This window comes from Choloepus didactylus, chromosome 6 (assembly GCF_015220235.1).
Source record: "Choloepus didactylus isolate mChoDid1 chromosome 6, mChoDid1.pri, whole genome shotgun sequence".
Taxonomy (NCBI): domain Eukaryota; kingdom Metazoa; phylum Chordata; class Mammalia; order Pilosa; family Megalonychidae; genus Choloepus; species Choloepus didactylus.
The window spans coordinates 10,654,264-10,666,889 of record NC_051312.1 but is presented as its reverse complement, the minus strand read 5'-3'; the positions used below and the strand labels follow the sequence as shown (position 1 = coordinate 10,666,889).

The 12,626-nt window shown below is 59.1% G+C and overlaps 1 protein-coding gene across 20 annotated transcripts in view; it reads right to left on the bottom strand.

Moving 5' to 3' along the window:
* The window catches only part of NRXN2 (neurexin 2), a 109,268-nt gene that overhangs the window by 72,441 nt on the left and 24,201 nt on the right, over positions 1 to 12,626 (bottom strand). For 17 of the 20 annotated variants that reach the window (XM_037838114.1, XM_037838122.1, XM_037838123.1 and 14 more), the window contains exons 4-6: positions 8,209 to 8,238; positions 5,977 to 6,048; positions 1,509 to 1,810 (exon numbers count right to left, since the gene is read on the bottom strand). In XM_037838114.1, coding sequence (XP_037694042.1) covers positions 1,509 to 1,810; positions 5,977 to 6,048; positions 8,209 to 8,238 — 404 coding nt within the window. The remainder of the gene's footprint in view (positions 1 to 1,508; positions 1,811 to 5,976; positions 6,049 to 8,208; positions 8,239 to 12,626) is intronic. The other 3 variants (XM_037838107.1, XM_037838120.1, XM_037838110.1) reach the window with 2 other exon arrangements.

The window sequence follows — 12,626 nt, the reverse complement described above, 5'->3', positions numbered from 1 at the left end:
GGCAGCCAGGAGCTCAAGGCAAAACCCTCCCCAACAAAATAGGTGTGGGGCCTGGAAGTATCACAAGCGTGCAGGACACCCTCAGGTTTGCTCAGACGGTGCTGACAACACGTGGCAGCCCTGTGATCGGGCAAGAAAATGATGTGACGTGGAGAGGGGGCACCGTGTCGAACAGGAGTACCCCCACCAGGCACTCCACTTGGAGAACTCAAGGGGCACTAAAAATAGGTACATCAGCAGGGGTCTGACTGCAACAGGTAGCAGCGGGCTTAGTAATGGAGCAGGAGGATGAGTCACCGCATCCTCACAGTGAGGGGGAAAAGCATTCAATGAAGAGGGATCCCCATTAGATCATCATTCAGCAATGTTAAACAAGAGCAGGTGAGAAGGGTGGGAGGGCAGCCAGAATCCTGGGCCCCACTAACTAGCCTTTCCATGGGAGGAAGTGGAGGAGGAGGAGGAGGAAGACAACTGATGACAAAGAGGCCACAAAGATTAGCCACCACACAACTAGAACCACGAAGCCCAAGAGAAGGTAACTAGGAGAGAGTAGAGCCAAGAAGGGCAGGATGCTCAGTCTTCCTGGAGGTGCCGAGACTGCTGGAGGTGGAGCTGGACTGGCTTTCCCGAAGTTAGGGACCCAGGAAAGAGAAGGACCCACAAAAGCCTGTGCACCTGCACACCAGGTGTCAAATAAGCAGGGAAAGGAGTGAGCAGGTGGAGACGGGATGCAGGGGGTGCACAGCTGCACCCCTGCTTGGAAAGAAGTGTCTGGCGTGGGCTCTGCTTACAGCAGGAACTTCTGAGGACCACTGAGCAGGAGACCAGCCGGAGACCAGCCGGAGAAAGGATCTCACCTGCAAGGGCCACCTGGGGCCTGTGGGAGGTGACCAGCACCACTGCTAAGAGGCCAGAGACAAGCCCAGAAGCTTCCACACCTCTCCCGTGGGTGAGTCCAGATGCAGGAGTTGAGGGACCACCAAGGCGGTCAGTCCTGTCCTGTGTGCAAAGGGCCGACCCAGGGTGGGCTGGGCTAGGGGCCCGGGGGAGCCAGAAAGCCCCAGGCTGCAGGGAGAGGCTGTGCTCCTTTGCTCCTTACTTGGACCTGCTCCCTGCCTCTCCCACTAAACAAGCCTTGCCTTGCCTCAGGCTTTCTTGTATGCTTTTCTTTCTGCCCTAGGATCAGGATATCCCCTAGGCCAGAGTCTACCTCTCCCACTTCCTGAATCAAATGATTTCTTAGCCCCAACCCTGGAAACTGATCTGAGCCCAGCCCTTCCTCTCCCCGCAGGCTTCCACCCAGGGGCAGCTCTGGTGCCTCCGCCCCACCCCCCACCCCTGAAGCCGGCCAGGCCATCACCCCCCTTTCCGGACCCTCGCTGCCCCCAAGCCTCGTTCTGCCCCAGAACCACAGCTCCCTCCCATCCCTGGCCCAGGTAGCCCTCTCCCCCACTCCCACCCACGACGCACGGCCACCCCTGGCCCTGGCCGCCTTCTTGCTCCCCTACCTGGCGCAGGTTTCGGGTGACCCGGACATCGTGCCAGGCGTTGTCGTTGAACTTGCCGTTGACGGGCTCCACGAGGGCCTCGAAGGCGCCCGAGCCCAGGTTGATGACCAGCCAGACGGCCCCGGACTTGAGGGACAGGTTGACGTAGTCGGCGGACTTGCCCGTGTGCAGCATGAGCCCGTTGCGCTGCAGCGTGCGGAAGGCCAGCGTGATCTCGTCCGTGCTGCTCTGGATCGGGTTGTGGGACAGGTCGTAGCAGAAGAACTCGTTGCCTTTGAAGGTCGCCACGAACTCCTCCTTCCCTGGACGCCGGTTTGGGGAAAATGGGAGAAGGCTGAGTGGGCCGGGGCGCTCCCGGCCCTCCCCAGGCCCCACGGGCAGCCAGGTGCCGGCTGGGTGTGGGTGGCATCCGAGTCCCCAACCCCGGCTGTCAGTCTCCTCTCGGGGCTCAGCCGTCTTGCCTGTCAAAAGCCAACTCTCCCACCCCCCGTACCCCCCATGTCTGCTCCTGAACCAGGAGGTTGCTAAGTGGTTCTCACCCTGACAGCTGACAATTAAGCTGCCACAGGGCCCCCAAAGCAGCTGGTTTCAGCATCACCTCCCCCACCAACCCCCATCGGCCACTCCCCTTAACAAAGTTGTGGAAGAGAAACAAGAGGTATGGGCTTCTCCCTGGGGGTCCCTTCCCTGTGGCCGAGGCACCAAGGGTCTCTGGAGTGCAGCCCACCTCCCACTCCTGCCATTCCCAGTACCCAGGGACAGTGACTGGCCTCACTGGAAGGATGGGACAACTAGGCTTGCTGGGCAGTGAGTGGCAAGGAGAATGGGGAAGGGCGGGTGTCACAGACATGCGGGTGACAGGGGATGTGCAGCAGGTAGGGCTGGGCCACTGGGCGGAGCCTGAGTGCTACCCCCCACCCAGCCTCTGCTCCAGGCCTGCAGGACTGGCCTGCCCACCCTGGGCGCGAGCCTCTGCAGTGCCCCAGTGCACCGAGGGGAGAAACCATGGGTGCCAGGCAGGTACAGCAGCAAGGGGCTAAGGACAAGGAGGCCTGTGTGCGTGATGTGTGTGGTATGTGTGTGTGATGCAGGTGGTGTGTCTGCAGGACGTGTGATGTACGTGGTGTGTGTGTGCTGTGTGTGCATGACGTGTGTGGCGTGTGGGTGGTATGTGTGTGCTGTGTGTCAGGCATCAGCACAGGGCTCCTTCCACTGGCACTTTTTAAGCAGAAGCAGAAAGGACTGTGCAAGACTTAGCAGTCTGCAGGTGGTGACAAGCAAGAGGTACTAGGAGGGTGGCCCTTCCAAGCCCAGGCACAAGCAGGAGCAAGAGAACCAGAGCGGAGTCAGGAGGGGCCAGAGGGCTTGACTCTGACAGTGACTGGCTTCTCATCAAGACACGGTGCCACAACAGCTCGTCCTGCCTCCCACAGGGCAGGGCATAAGACCATGGGGTGAAAGGTCTCTAGGAAGAGCTCTGAGCTATCCCACCCAGTGCAGGGGTTCTTACAACAGGCTCCCGAGGCCCAGGTGGCAGCTAGGCACCGTGCCGGGGCAAACATGCAGCCCCCAGAAGACACCTGCCTTTCCCTGAGGAGCAGGGTGCAGCAGAGGAGCTCCGTTTTGAAGCAGTCTGAATCTGGGTGCAGATTCTGCAGATCCCAGCCCCCTACCCACAGCAGGCCTGCTTCTCTCCCTCCGGGCAGGCTGCCCACACTCTGTCCTCACTGCCTCCCGCCGCCAAGGCACCAGCTGCTGCCCCGGAGCCTGGCACAGCCCTCGCTGCAGCTGGGGAGGCCGGTTTCCTGAGGCCACGGGGCAGTGAGGCCAGAGAGAACGGTCTGACTGCCCCCTCCGCCTTCTTAGGGTTCAAGTGGGGAGGACCAGAAAGCAAAGGTGAGGAACCAAGCAGAGACGAGAAGGGGGAAGTGGCGTGGATGGCAACATGGAGGGAAGTGGGGTGGAGAAGAAGGCGACCACCAGGGAGGGACAGAAGGGAAATGGAGACAGCTCAGGGCTGCGAGGAAGCAAGAAGTGAAGGAAGCAACGTGGATAAAGAAGCAGAGCCAGCCTGAGGGGACAGGTAAGGGTGCCGGGAAGGCAGCCAGTGAGAAAAGGGGGACAGGGACCTCGGGGGAATGAAAGCTGAGGCTTTCCCAGGGCCTTGCTGTTTCCATGGCAACCAGGCTGGCTGCCCGGGCCCTGGCGGAGCCCTCCAGAACCAGGCAAGGGGATGTGTTTGACCTTGGGTTTGTCCCCACACGTACCGGTCCCTCCCCAAAGCCAGGCCTCCCTCCTACTCCCGCACCTTCACTGCAAAGAAGATATCATTAAAGAGAGAGTCGGACAGAAAGAAAGGCAAGAATGAGGTGACCACGTGAAAAAGTGATTGGGGCAGAACAAAAGAGGCGAGAGAAGAGGAGGCGGGCGCGTGCGGGGCCGGCCCGCGGTGCCCGGGCGAAGCGGAGGCCCGAGGCCCTTCCCCGGCTCCTCGGACGGGGGCAGTGGCAGCCGTGCTGGAGTGACGGGGCCGGGGTGGCCCAAAGACGGGCACGGCAAGGAGTGGCCAGAGGCAGCCTGAAAGATTTCAAGGACAGGGACAGAAAAGAGAGGAGCAAAGGTGGAAAAGCCCGAGGATGAGGGGATGGACAGGGACAGACCTGAGTGGAGGCTTTGGGGACCAGGACGTCAAGGGATCGGGGGGGTGCCCTTTGGGGTAGGGATGTGGGGATCCCAGGGGCTAAGAAGTGCACCGCCCTGACGTGGGACCACCAAGGGGTACGCACCCCCATCTCACCAGGCTCACCGCTCGCTCGGGAACAAATCCCAGGAGCTGGAAACAACTGCAGCTCCCGACAGCTCCTGGCACGGGAATGGGGGGGTGGGTGAAAGCTGACACTTGTTCGCCTCCCACAGTTGGGGAGTCTGGAGCCCACACGTGACCCCAGTCACGCTGAACGTGGCCAGAGACCCATCACTGTGTCTGGATTTCTAAGTAGCAAGAGGGAGCAAGCAGATGCTTCCCATCCTGGCCCAGCTCAAGGCCCTTTGGGAAGCACCTCAAGTCCCCCCTTAGCCCCTTCCCAAGCCTCACCCCCTACAGCTGTCTGTTCTGCTCAGATGGCACTTATTGCCCAGTGACAACTTGTCCTGCCCCCTCGAGAGGACGTGGGATGTCAGAAAGATCTGGGTGCCGGGGTCGGCTCTACCACCGGCTCTGTGACCTCGGCCCCAGCTTTCTCCTCTGGGAAGAGGAGTTGGTCATCGGCCTGCCGCACCCTTTGCTGCGTGGGCATCTAAAAGAAAGCAGCCAGGGCACGGCTTCGTAAACTGCAAACACGCTGCAGAACAACGACTCTTGCATTGGGAGGTAACTCTGTGTGCCAATGAATAAATGAACTCCTCCAAGCCAAGCCTGCGTGTGCACACTTTCCTGTGGTTATCCGTCAGGGCATCCGTGAGCCCCTCCACAACAGAGACCTCTGGCCCATCTAAAATACGCTGACTGAGGACAAGGCGGCATGTGCACCCAGCACCGTGCAAAGCACTGGGGCACTGCGCATGAAAACACCCAGTTGCTGTCCTCCGGGCAAGCAAACGACAGTTACAGTGCTGCAGGAGGAGAGTCGTAAAGGACACGTAGACACAACGCCAGGGAGTGTCTGGGTTCGCCTGGGGAGCTCAGGGAGGCTTCCAGGTGGGTGGACGGATGGGCTGCTTTTCCAGAATCAGCTGAAAGACGTACCAGCTGGTTGGGGGAGGGGTGGGGCAATGGGGAAATCGAGGCAGACAGGGCACTGTGTGCGGAACGGAGACGGGACTCTGCACCTACGGGAGTTAACCTGGCCGTAACCTTCCTGGAGGGCAGATCCTCTTAGGCGAGGCAACTTTGGTGTGGAAAAAGGGGCTTATCCCCAAGAGCCCTAAGACAGGCTCAAGGGGCACGGGCTGACCAGGGAGGTGGGCAAGTCTCCGTGTCCTCGTCTGTAGTGTGAGGGTAGTGAGCCCCACACAGAGGGGCGTGAGAGTAAATTGAGGTGTCACGTATGATACATCCACAGAAATGCCATCGCCAACTGGAATCACCGTGCCCCGGGCATCCAGCAGGCTTCCAGAATATGATGATTAAATGGGGGGAAGGGGGTGTTCCTAGCTGCCCGGCCACTCTACCAGGGAAGCAGATGCTTTCCAGGGACGGGCCTAGCAGCTTCCGCAGAGAAAGGCACCCGTGCTCTAGAAAGAGGTCAACAGAACAACTAGGCTTTGGGAAAGAAGTGGAGGTTTGCAGCCCTTCACCCGGGCCCAAGGAGGGCCCTGGGAATGGCACTGGGGGTGCAGGCCCACCAGTTCCTGCAGACTGGGAGGGGGTTGCGGGGTGCACTCGGCGACTCGCCCCCCGCCCCCAGGAGGTGCAGCGAGCCTGCAGGGAGCTGAGGGCTGGGCTCTCTGGGGACCCTGGGTCACTGACCTTTCGTCGGCTGGTGCACATCGCCGGCTCCTCCTCTCCCGGCCCCCCCCTCGGAGAACAGTAAGGACCCTACTGGAGAAGCAGAATTGGGGGGTCAGGCACAGGGGGCTCCCCAGCCAGCCCCACCCAGCCTTGAGGTGATGGAGGGCCTGCTCCAGGGCAAAGCTCCTGCCTGGAGGCACGGGGGAGGAGGGGCTTCTGTGGGAACTCACTTGCCTTGGGGACCCCTAGGGAAGGAGCCAGCTGACAAATCAAGGGCCGTCTGCCCCCAGACCCCGTCCAACTCAAAACCACTGACTTGCACCTGGGCCCATGGAGGGGAGAGCGGGGCAGAGGAGCAGAGGCCCCCACTTCTGGCTCAGGAGCTCCTTCTGCTCTACAAAGAGCAAAGGGATCAGCCTCGGGGCCTGGAGGCACCTGAGCTTTCACTTCCAGGTCCCCAGCACCACCGTGGTCCCCAGCAGCCTCCCCTCTGAGGCTCGCTCTCCTGCCCGCCTGCCACAGACATCCCTCAGCCCCCCCTCGGTCCCCACAGGCTCCATTTATGACAGTGGGAGCACCCAGGGCCTCCTCTGGTTACCTTTCCACAGGCTAGACCATGGGCTTTCCCAGGGGCTGTTTGTCCCTCATCTCTCTGTCTTGTCCACACCAAGGCGGGGGCTCATCGTGAGCGTGGGGAAGCCCTTTCTCAGAAATGAGCCCCCACTCCCCATTCCCCAACTCGTCGACACCCAGGCCTCCTGGTGAAGCTCTCCAGAGCCAAAGGTGCCTGCGGGCACATGTCAACATGAAGGGTTCCAGGCAGGCTGGGGGTCTCCACCCACCCCTGCCACCAAACAGGTACCCTCAGCGGCCGGCTCCTGGGCACCCAGATCCACTGCCAGCCTCCAAGTGCTGGCTTTGGGGTGAGGGGAACTCGGGGATGGAGCAAAAAAGTCCCTGTCTGGGCTCTTTCCCTAACCCCAATTGCAAATCCCCAAAACTAAAGCTCGGAGAACACCTGAGCTGTGGCACTTTCCAGGGGGAGGGGCTTGCTGGGGTCCTTTGGGCCTTCATCGACCGCAAAGGTGAGCCCATGGCCGGCACCCCCAGAACCAGGCCCCGAGGGGCAAGACTCAATCAGGGCTTCTACTCCTGACTCCCCACCCTGGGACCTCCTCTTACCCCACCTTTCTTGGGAGAATGCCAGCCCCTCACCTCCCCAAACCTACACCATCCCAAATTTCAGATCCACAGCCCACCCTGACAAGCCACCCAGGCTTCACCCTACAGGCTAAGGACCCCACCCTGTCTCCCTGTAAGACAAGCCCCAGCAGAGGCCGGAACTGACAGGTGGAGCAGGGCCTGAGGGCCTGGATGGCCAAATACCTGAGGTCAGAGGGAATCGGTGGCAGGGGAGGGCAGGGGGAGGGCAGAGCTGGGGGGATCCAGGTCAGGGCTCCCGCCTTCTGCTCCAGGTGTGCTCAGCACCGGGACTTTGAAGGTGGGTACAACTGGGCAGAGGGAGCTAAACTGAGACAACTAGTCCCAGCTGTACCACCAGTTAACGAGCTATGTGGTCACTGACAGGTCACGTCACCTCTCTGACCCTCAGTCTCCTCATCTGTCAAACAGGGGTTAGGAGATGCTCAAAACTACAAGGGTGGTAGTGTACGTGAGCAGCTGTGGAAAGGGCAGTGCCTGCACCTCCACCACCACCCCACCCCGCTCTCTCCCTCTTCCTTCCCTTCACGGATAAGGGGGCACCCTGTAGCGGCAGGGGTGAGGGGAAATGGGGCTGCCTAAACTCCCTTCCTCCAGCCCATGCTTTTCTCATTTCACTTGGGTGCACAGAAAAGAAAGAATGTTCAGAATGAGTGGAAGGAAATCAAACACCACCATGAGAAAGAAAAAAAGTGAGGTACACCACCAGGAAAATGGAAAAAGGTGAGTGGAGACAACGGCAGGAGTTCAAACATCTCTTGATGTCAGAAACCAAGGTGAGATGAAGGCAGATGGGGTGGATCGGGGCAGGGGAGGAGGAGGGGAGAGCACAGACAAGGACATGCCCCGCCCCCACCCAGCACCCCCCCCAAATAAAATTCAGAAATGGCAGAGGAAGGGGGGAGGGAGGGGAGGAGGGAGGGGAAGGGGCAGGGGTGGGGCCGCAGGACGGGAGCAGAAACTGCAGGCGCAGGTTGGGGGCAATCCAACCCAATCCAATCCAATCCAAACCAAAACTGCAAACCATACCTTCGCTGTTTAACGTCAGGTGAGCCGGACCTTGGAAAAGGGGAAGGAGAGAAAGAAAGAAAGAAAAAAAAAAAAAGGAGAAGAAGAAAAACGAAAGAAAAGGGGAAAGAAACAAAGAAAACACGAGTCATCAAAATCAGCCAGAGAGAAGGGAGAAAAAGCTTTTGCTGCCACAATTTAAAACCCTTTTTAACTTGTGACAGACATCGGGGGGAAGCCCCCAGCCCAGAAGCTGAGGGAAGGGGCCCGATGCCGAAACAGAGGGTGGAGGGCACAAAAGGGGAAGAGAGAGAAAGAGATAAGGGGGGCACCAGAGAGGGGGAGAGGGGTGCAGGCAGAGCCAGAGGGAGGACTGGGGCAGGGGGTCACTGCAGGGGGGAGAGGAGATTTTGGTTTCTTTTTTTTTCTTCTTGCCGGAAAAAAAAAAAGGAAAAGGAGGAGAAGCATGAGGCTGGGAGGGTTGCTTTTTCCTTTTTCTTTTTTTCTTTTTTTTTTTTCTTCCGGGAGACGGAGAGAAAAAAAAAAACGGTCAACGAGAAAAACGATTCAGATGGAGGAGAAAATAAAACACGACACAAAACTCAAAGCCACCTGGAGAGAGAGAGAGTGTCCTGTTAGCATGGGATTGAGCGGGCGAGGGGGACCTCTGACCCCCACACCCGATTCCTGGGGCCCCCATGGCCCTGGCGGAGAAAAGGGAAAGAGGAGGGGCAGGGGGACCTGGGCTTAAAGGAATCCCCCACCCAAGAGGGGCTTGGAAAGACCCAAGAGGTCTACTGCTCCCAGCTCTGCCCTCCCAACAGCCTCTGCGCGCAGATGGGGACCCTGAACATCTGGGTGCCAAGAGAAACTGGGGTTCAGGGGGACAAAGTTAGAGAGGAAGCAGAATCTAGGGAAACACTGGAGCAAAGATAGGGGGCTTGGATTCTTCCAAAAGGGGGACTGGGAGACCAAAGCTCTCAAGCAAGGAGACCGCCAAGTCCCACGGGCAGGAGGCCTGGCTTCCTGAGGGGTCAGAACGCCTCATTCGTAAATTACTCTACAGACACCCCCTTTCTCCAGCCAGGACCCCACAGAGGTGACCCAAAGGCTGGATTTCAAAAATAGAAAACAGAAGCCCTTTTCCAAGACGGAGGGCAAGATGGGGCTAGGACTCCCATCCAGGACTCCACTGGCCCCTTGAGAGAGCCCTTCCTCAGCGGACGAGAATCTGGCCCACTGAGCCAGTACCCCAGCCCTCGAGGGGCACCCGCCAAGGACAGCTCTCTCCCAGAGGGGCTGGCAGCGCCCAGGACTCCCCTGGGATCACAGTCAGCACCCCCCCCACAAGCCCCAGCCCCTCACCTCCATCCCCCGACTCCCCGCTCTCATCCTTGCGGATGGGAAAGAGAACAGCCTTCCACTTGCGAAGGCCGGATTGGTTTCCGTGGCGATGAGATGCCACCCCAGGGATAGATGGGGCCACAGCGGAAGTGTCCGGGCCTAAGGGTGATGAATGTCTCTGGACGAAGCTGAGGGCCGGGGTACCTGGGCTCCAAGAGGCCAGGAGCCAAAGGCCTGATGGAAGGGGGTCCCCCTGCCCCCTACTCCCCACCTCTGCGGTGCTGCTGGCTTCTCCCCGCCACTGGGTCTGAAGCCAGCTGGGGAGGAAGCCACACTGCTCAGGGCAGCCTCAGGACAGACAGCTCTTGGGAGGCCACAGGGCTTATCCAAAAAACAGCTGGGGGCCCAGGCATTTGAACGGGGGCCCCTTATTCCCTGCTCTGAATGCCCCCCACCCCCACCCCAGCTCTTTCTCCAAGAACTACCAGCACCCTCCTGCAGACTCCCTAAATCCAGGGTCCACACCCGGAGCCCCAAACCCTCATCCAACTCTTCCTATGAGCGACAGGCTTGTCCTCTGCCCTGCGCCCCCTCCCCAAGCCTGGGGTCCAGGGGCCCTGGGAACCCACCTTCTGTCCCCGCACAGGCCTGGCCCGCAGCTGCAGAAGCACCCAGCTCCCCTCCCAGACCCTTCCGCTGCCCGGCTCCCAGCCAGCCTCATTAGCATGCGGCACCCTCCCTCTGTCGCCACGGCAACCAGCTGCTCAGCTCCCTCAGGCGTGACAGCACCAGCCATCTTGGCAAGGGGAGACTGGTTGCCTTGCCTGTCTCCCTGAGGCCCGGCCCGGCCAGAGGGTCCCCTCCCGCAGCCCCGTCTCCCCAGCCCAATCTGAAATCCCCACTCCCTCCTCCTGCCCCCCAGTCCTGGCTGGGGTACCAGCCTCCCCATGGCCCACCTGTGGCATCTGCCCCTCCGCCCACCTCCGGGAAGGAGGCTGGCAGTGATGGATGGCCTTACTAAGGGTCCCTTCCTGGGGCACGTTATCTGGTTGCTTCTGGGTCTCCTCTCCCTGCCAAAGAGGATGGGAGCAGAAAAGGGGGGCAGGGAAACCGGATCTCCAAGAGGATGGGGCTCGGCAGGGGGCTGGGAGCAGGATGTCTGGGCTCCTGGGAGCGAGCTGGGCTGAGCACATCATCCAGGATGGGCAGAGAACTGGCTCTATTGGGAAGAGGGTGGGTGAAGGCAAGAGCGGCACAGAGCTCCTTAGATCTGAAGGGGCACCCCAGGGCCCAGGGCCCAGGGCCCAAGGCCACAGCAGAGGCTCACAGGCGTCCACCATTAAACCCCCACCTGCCAAACCCACTTCCCCACCTCCAGTCTCACCCCCCATGCTCTTACCAAAATACCAGAGAGGACCAAAGAACAAAGAGTGTGCCATGTAGTAACTGAGTTCCCCAAAAAGATATGTTGACGTCCTAATCCTCAGTTCCCCGGAATTGACCTTATTTGGAAACAGGGTTCTTACAGCTGGAATTAGGCGAGTTAAAATGGGCCACACTGGAGTACGGTGGCCCCTGATCCAGTGACGGGGGTCCTGGTGAGAAGAGGGAGATTTGGACACGGAAGGGCGAATGCCAGGATTGGCGGCCAGAAGACAGGAGAGAGGGATGGGACAGACGCTTCCCTGCAGACTTGGGGGAAGTTCAGCCCGGCCGACACCTCGAATTCAGACCTCTGGCTCCAGAAGTGAGCGACAGTAAATTTCAGTTGTTTTAAGCCCCCCGGTTATGTTGCAGCAGCCCTGGGAAACTTGAGTTTTGGTACCAAGAAGCGGGGTGCTGCTGTAACAAACACCTGAACATGGGGACGTGGCCTTAGAATTGGGTCATGGGTAGAGACTGCGAGGATTTTGAGGCACCTGATGGTAAAAGCCTCGACTGCCTCGATGAGGCAGATGGCGGAAATGTGGAGGCTAAAGACGATCCTGGTGAGGGCTCAGAAAGACGTGAGGGGAGCAGAAGAAGCAGCTTTCCTCATCTTGAAGGATACAAAGTGTCACGAATGGAATGCTGCTGGGAATATGAACACTCGACGTACTGCTGGTGAGACCTTGTAAGGAAATGACGGATGTGGTATCGGAAACGGGAGGAAAGCCGTCTTTGGTACACAGAGGCAGAGAACTCGGTGGAAACTGTGTTCCAAAGCAAGGTGAGTGACCGAACTGGTAAGTAACGAACTTGCAAATATGGCTGAGGAGATTTCCAAGCCAAGTGTGGGAGGTGCAGCCTGGTTTCTGCTTAGGGTAATATGGGAAAGGAAAGGGATCAACTGAAGAATGAACTGTTAAGCAAAAAGGAACCAGCCCTTGATGATCTGGAAAATTCTGGGCCTATCCAGATTGGAGGTGCTGGAAACAGGGCTAAGAGCGTGGCTGGACAACGGCTTGCTAAAGCGATTAGGCATGAGACCCAGGGATCCCATCGGCCATCTCGGCAGAAGCCAGGAAGGAGACGTAACTACCGGGGAAGATCTGTGGTGGCCGTTCTCGCCTGATGGCTTCAACCCCAGTGAACTGCACAGAGGACCAACAAGATTTTTGAGAAAGTCACGTCAAGAAACACTGCCAACGTGAACTGAAAGGGGGACAGACGGGGGAGATGCAAGGAGAGCGAGTCCAAGGGCAGAGCCAGGAAGGCAAAGTCTGAGTGGGAAGGACGTTCTTGAGCCAAGAGGAGAGGACAGGCCACCACCCCAGTGTGTGGAGAGGACAGAGGGTTGAGCCACCAAAGACGACCGACCGTCAGGCCTTGAAATCTAATGGGGTTTGCCCTGCTGGGTTTCGGACTTGCTTGGGATCCGTGACCCCCTTTTTCCCTCCATTTTCTCCCTTTTGGAATGGAAATGTCTATCCTATGCCTGTCCCCAACCCCCCCAACCTGGGAAGCAGATAAATTGTTTCCTAGGTTTCAGGGGTCCACAGATGGAGAGGAATTTGCTGCCCTGGGGTGGACCATACTCACAACTGACTTAGAGAAGATTTTGGACCTAGAGTTCTGCTGGATGGCTTAAGGCTTTGAAGATGTTGTGATGGGGT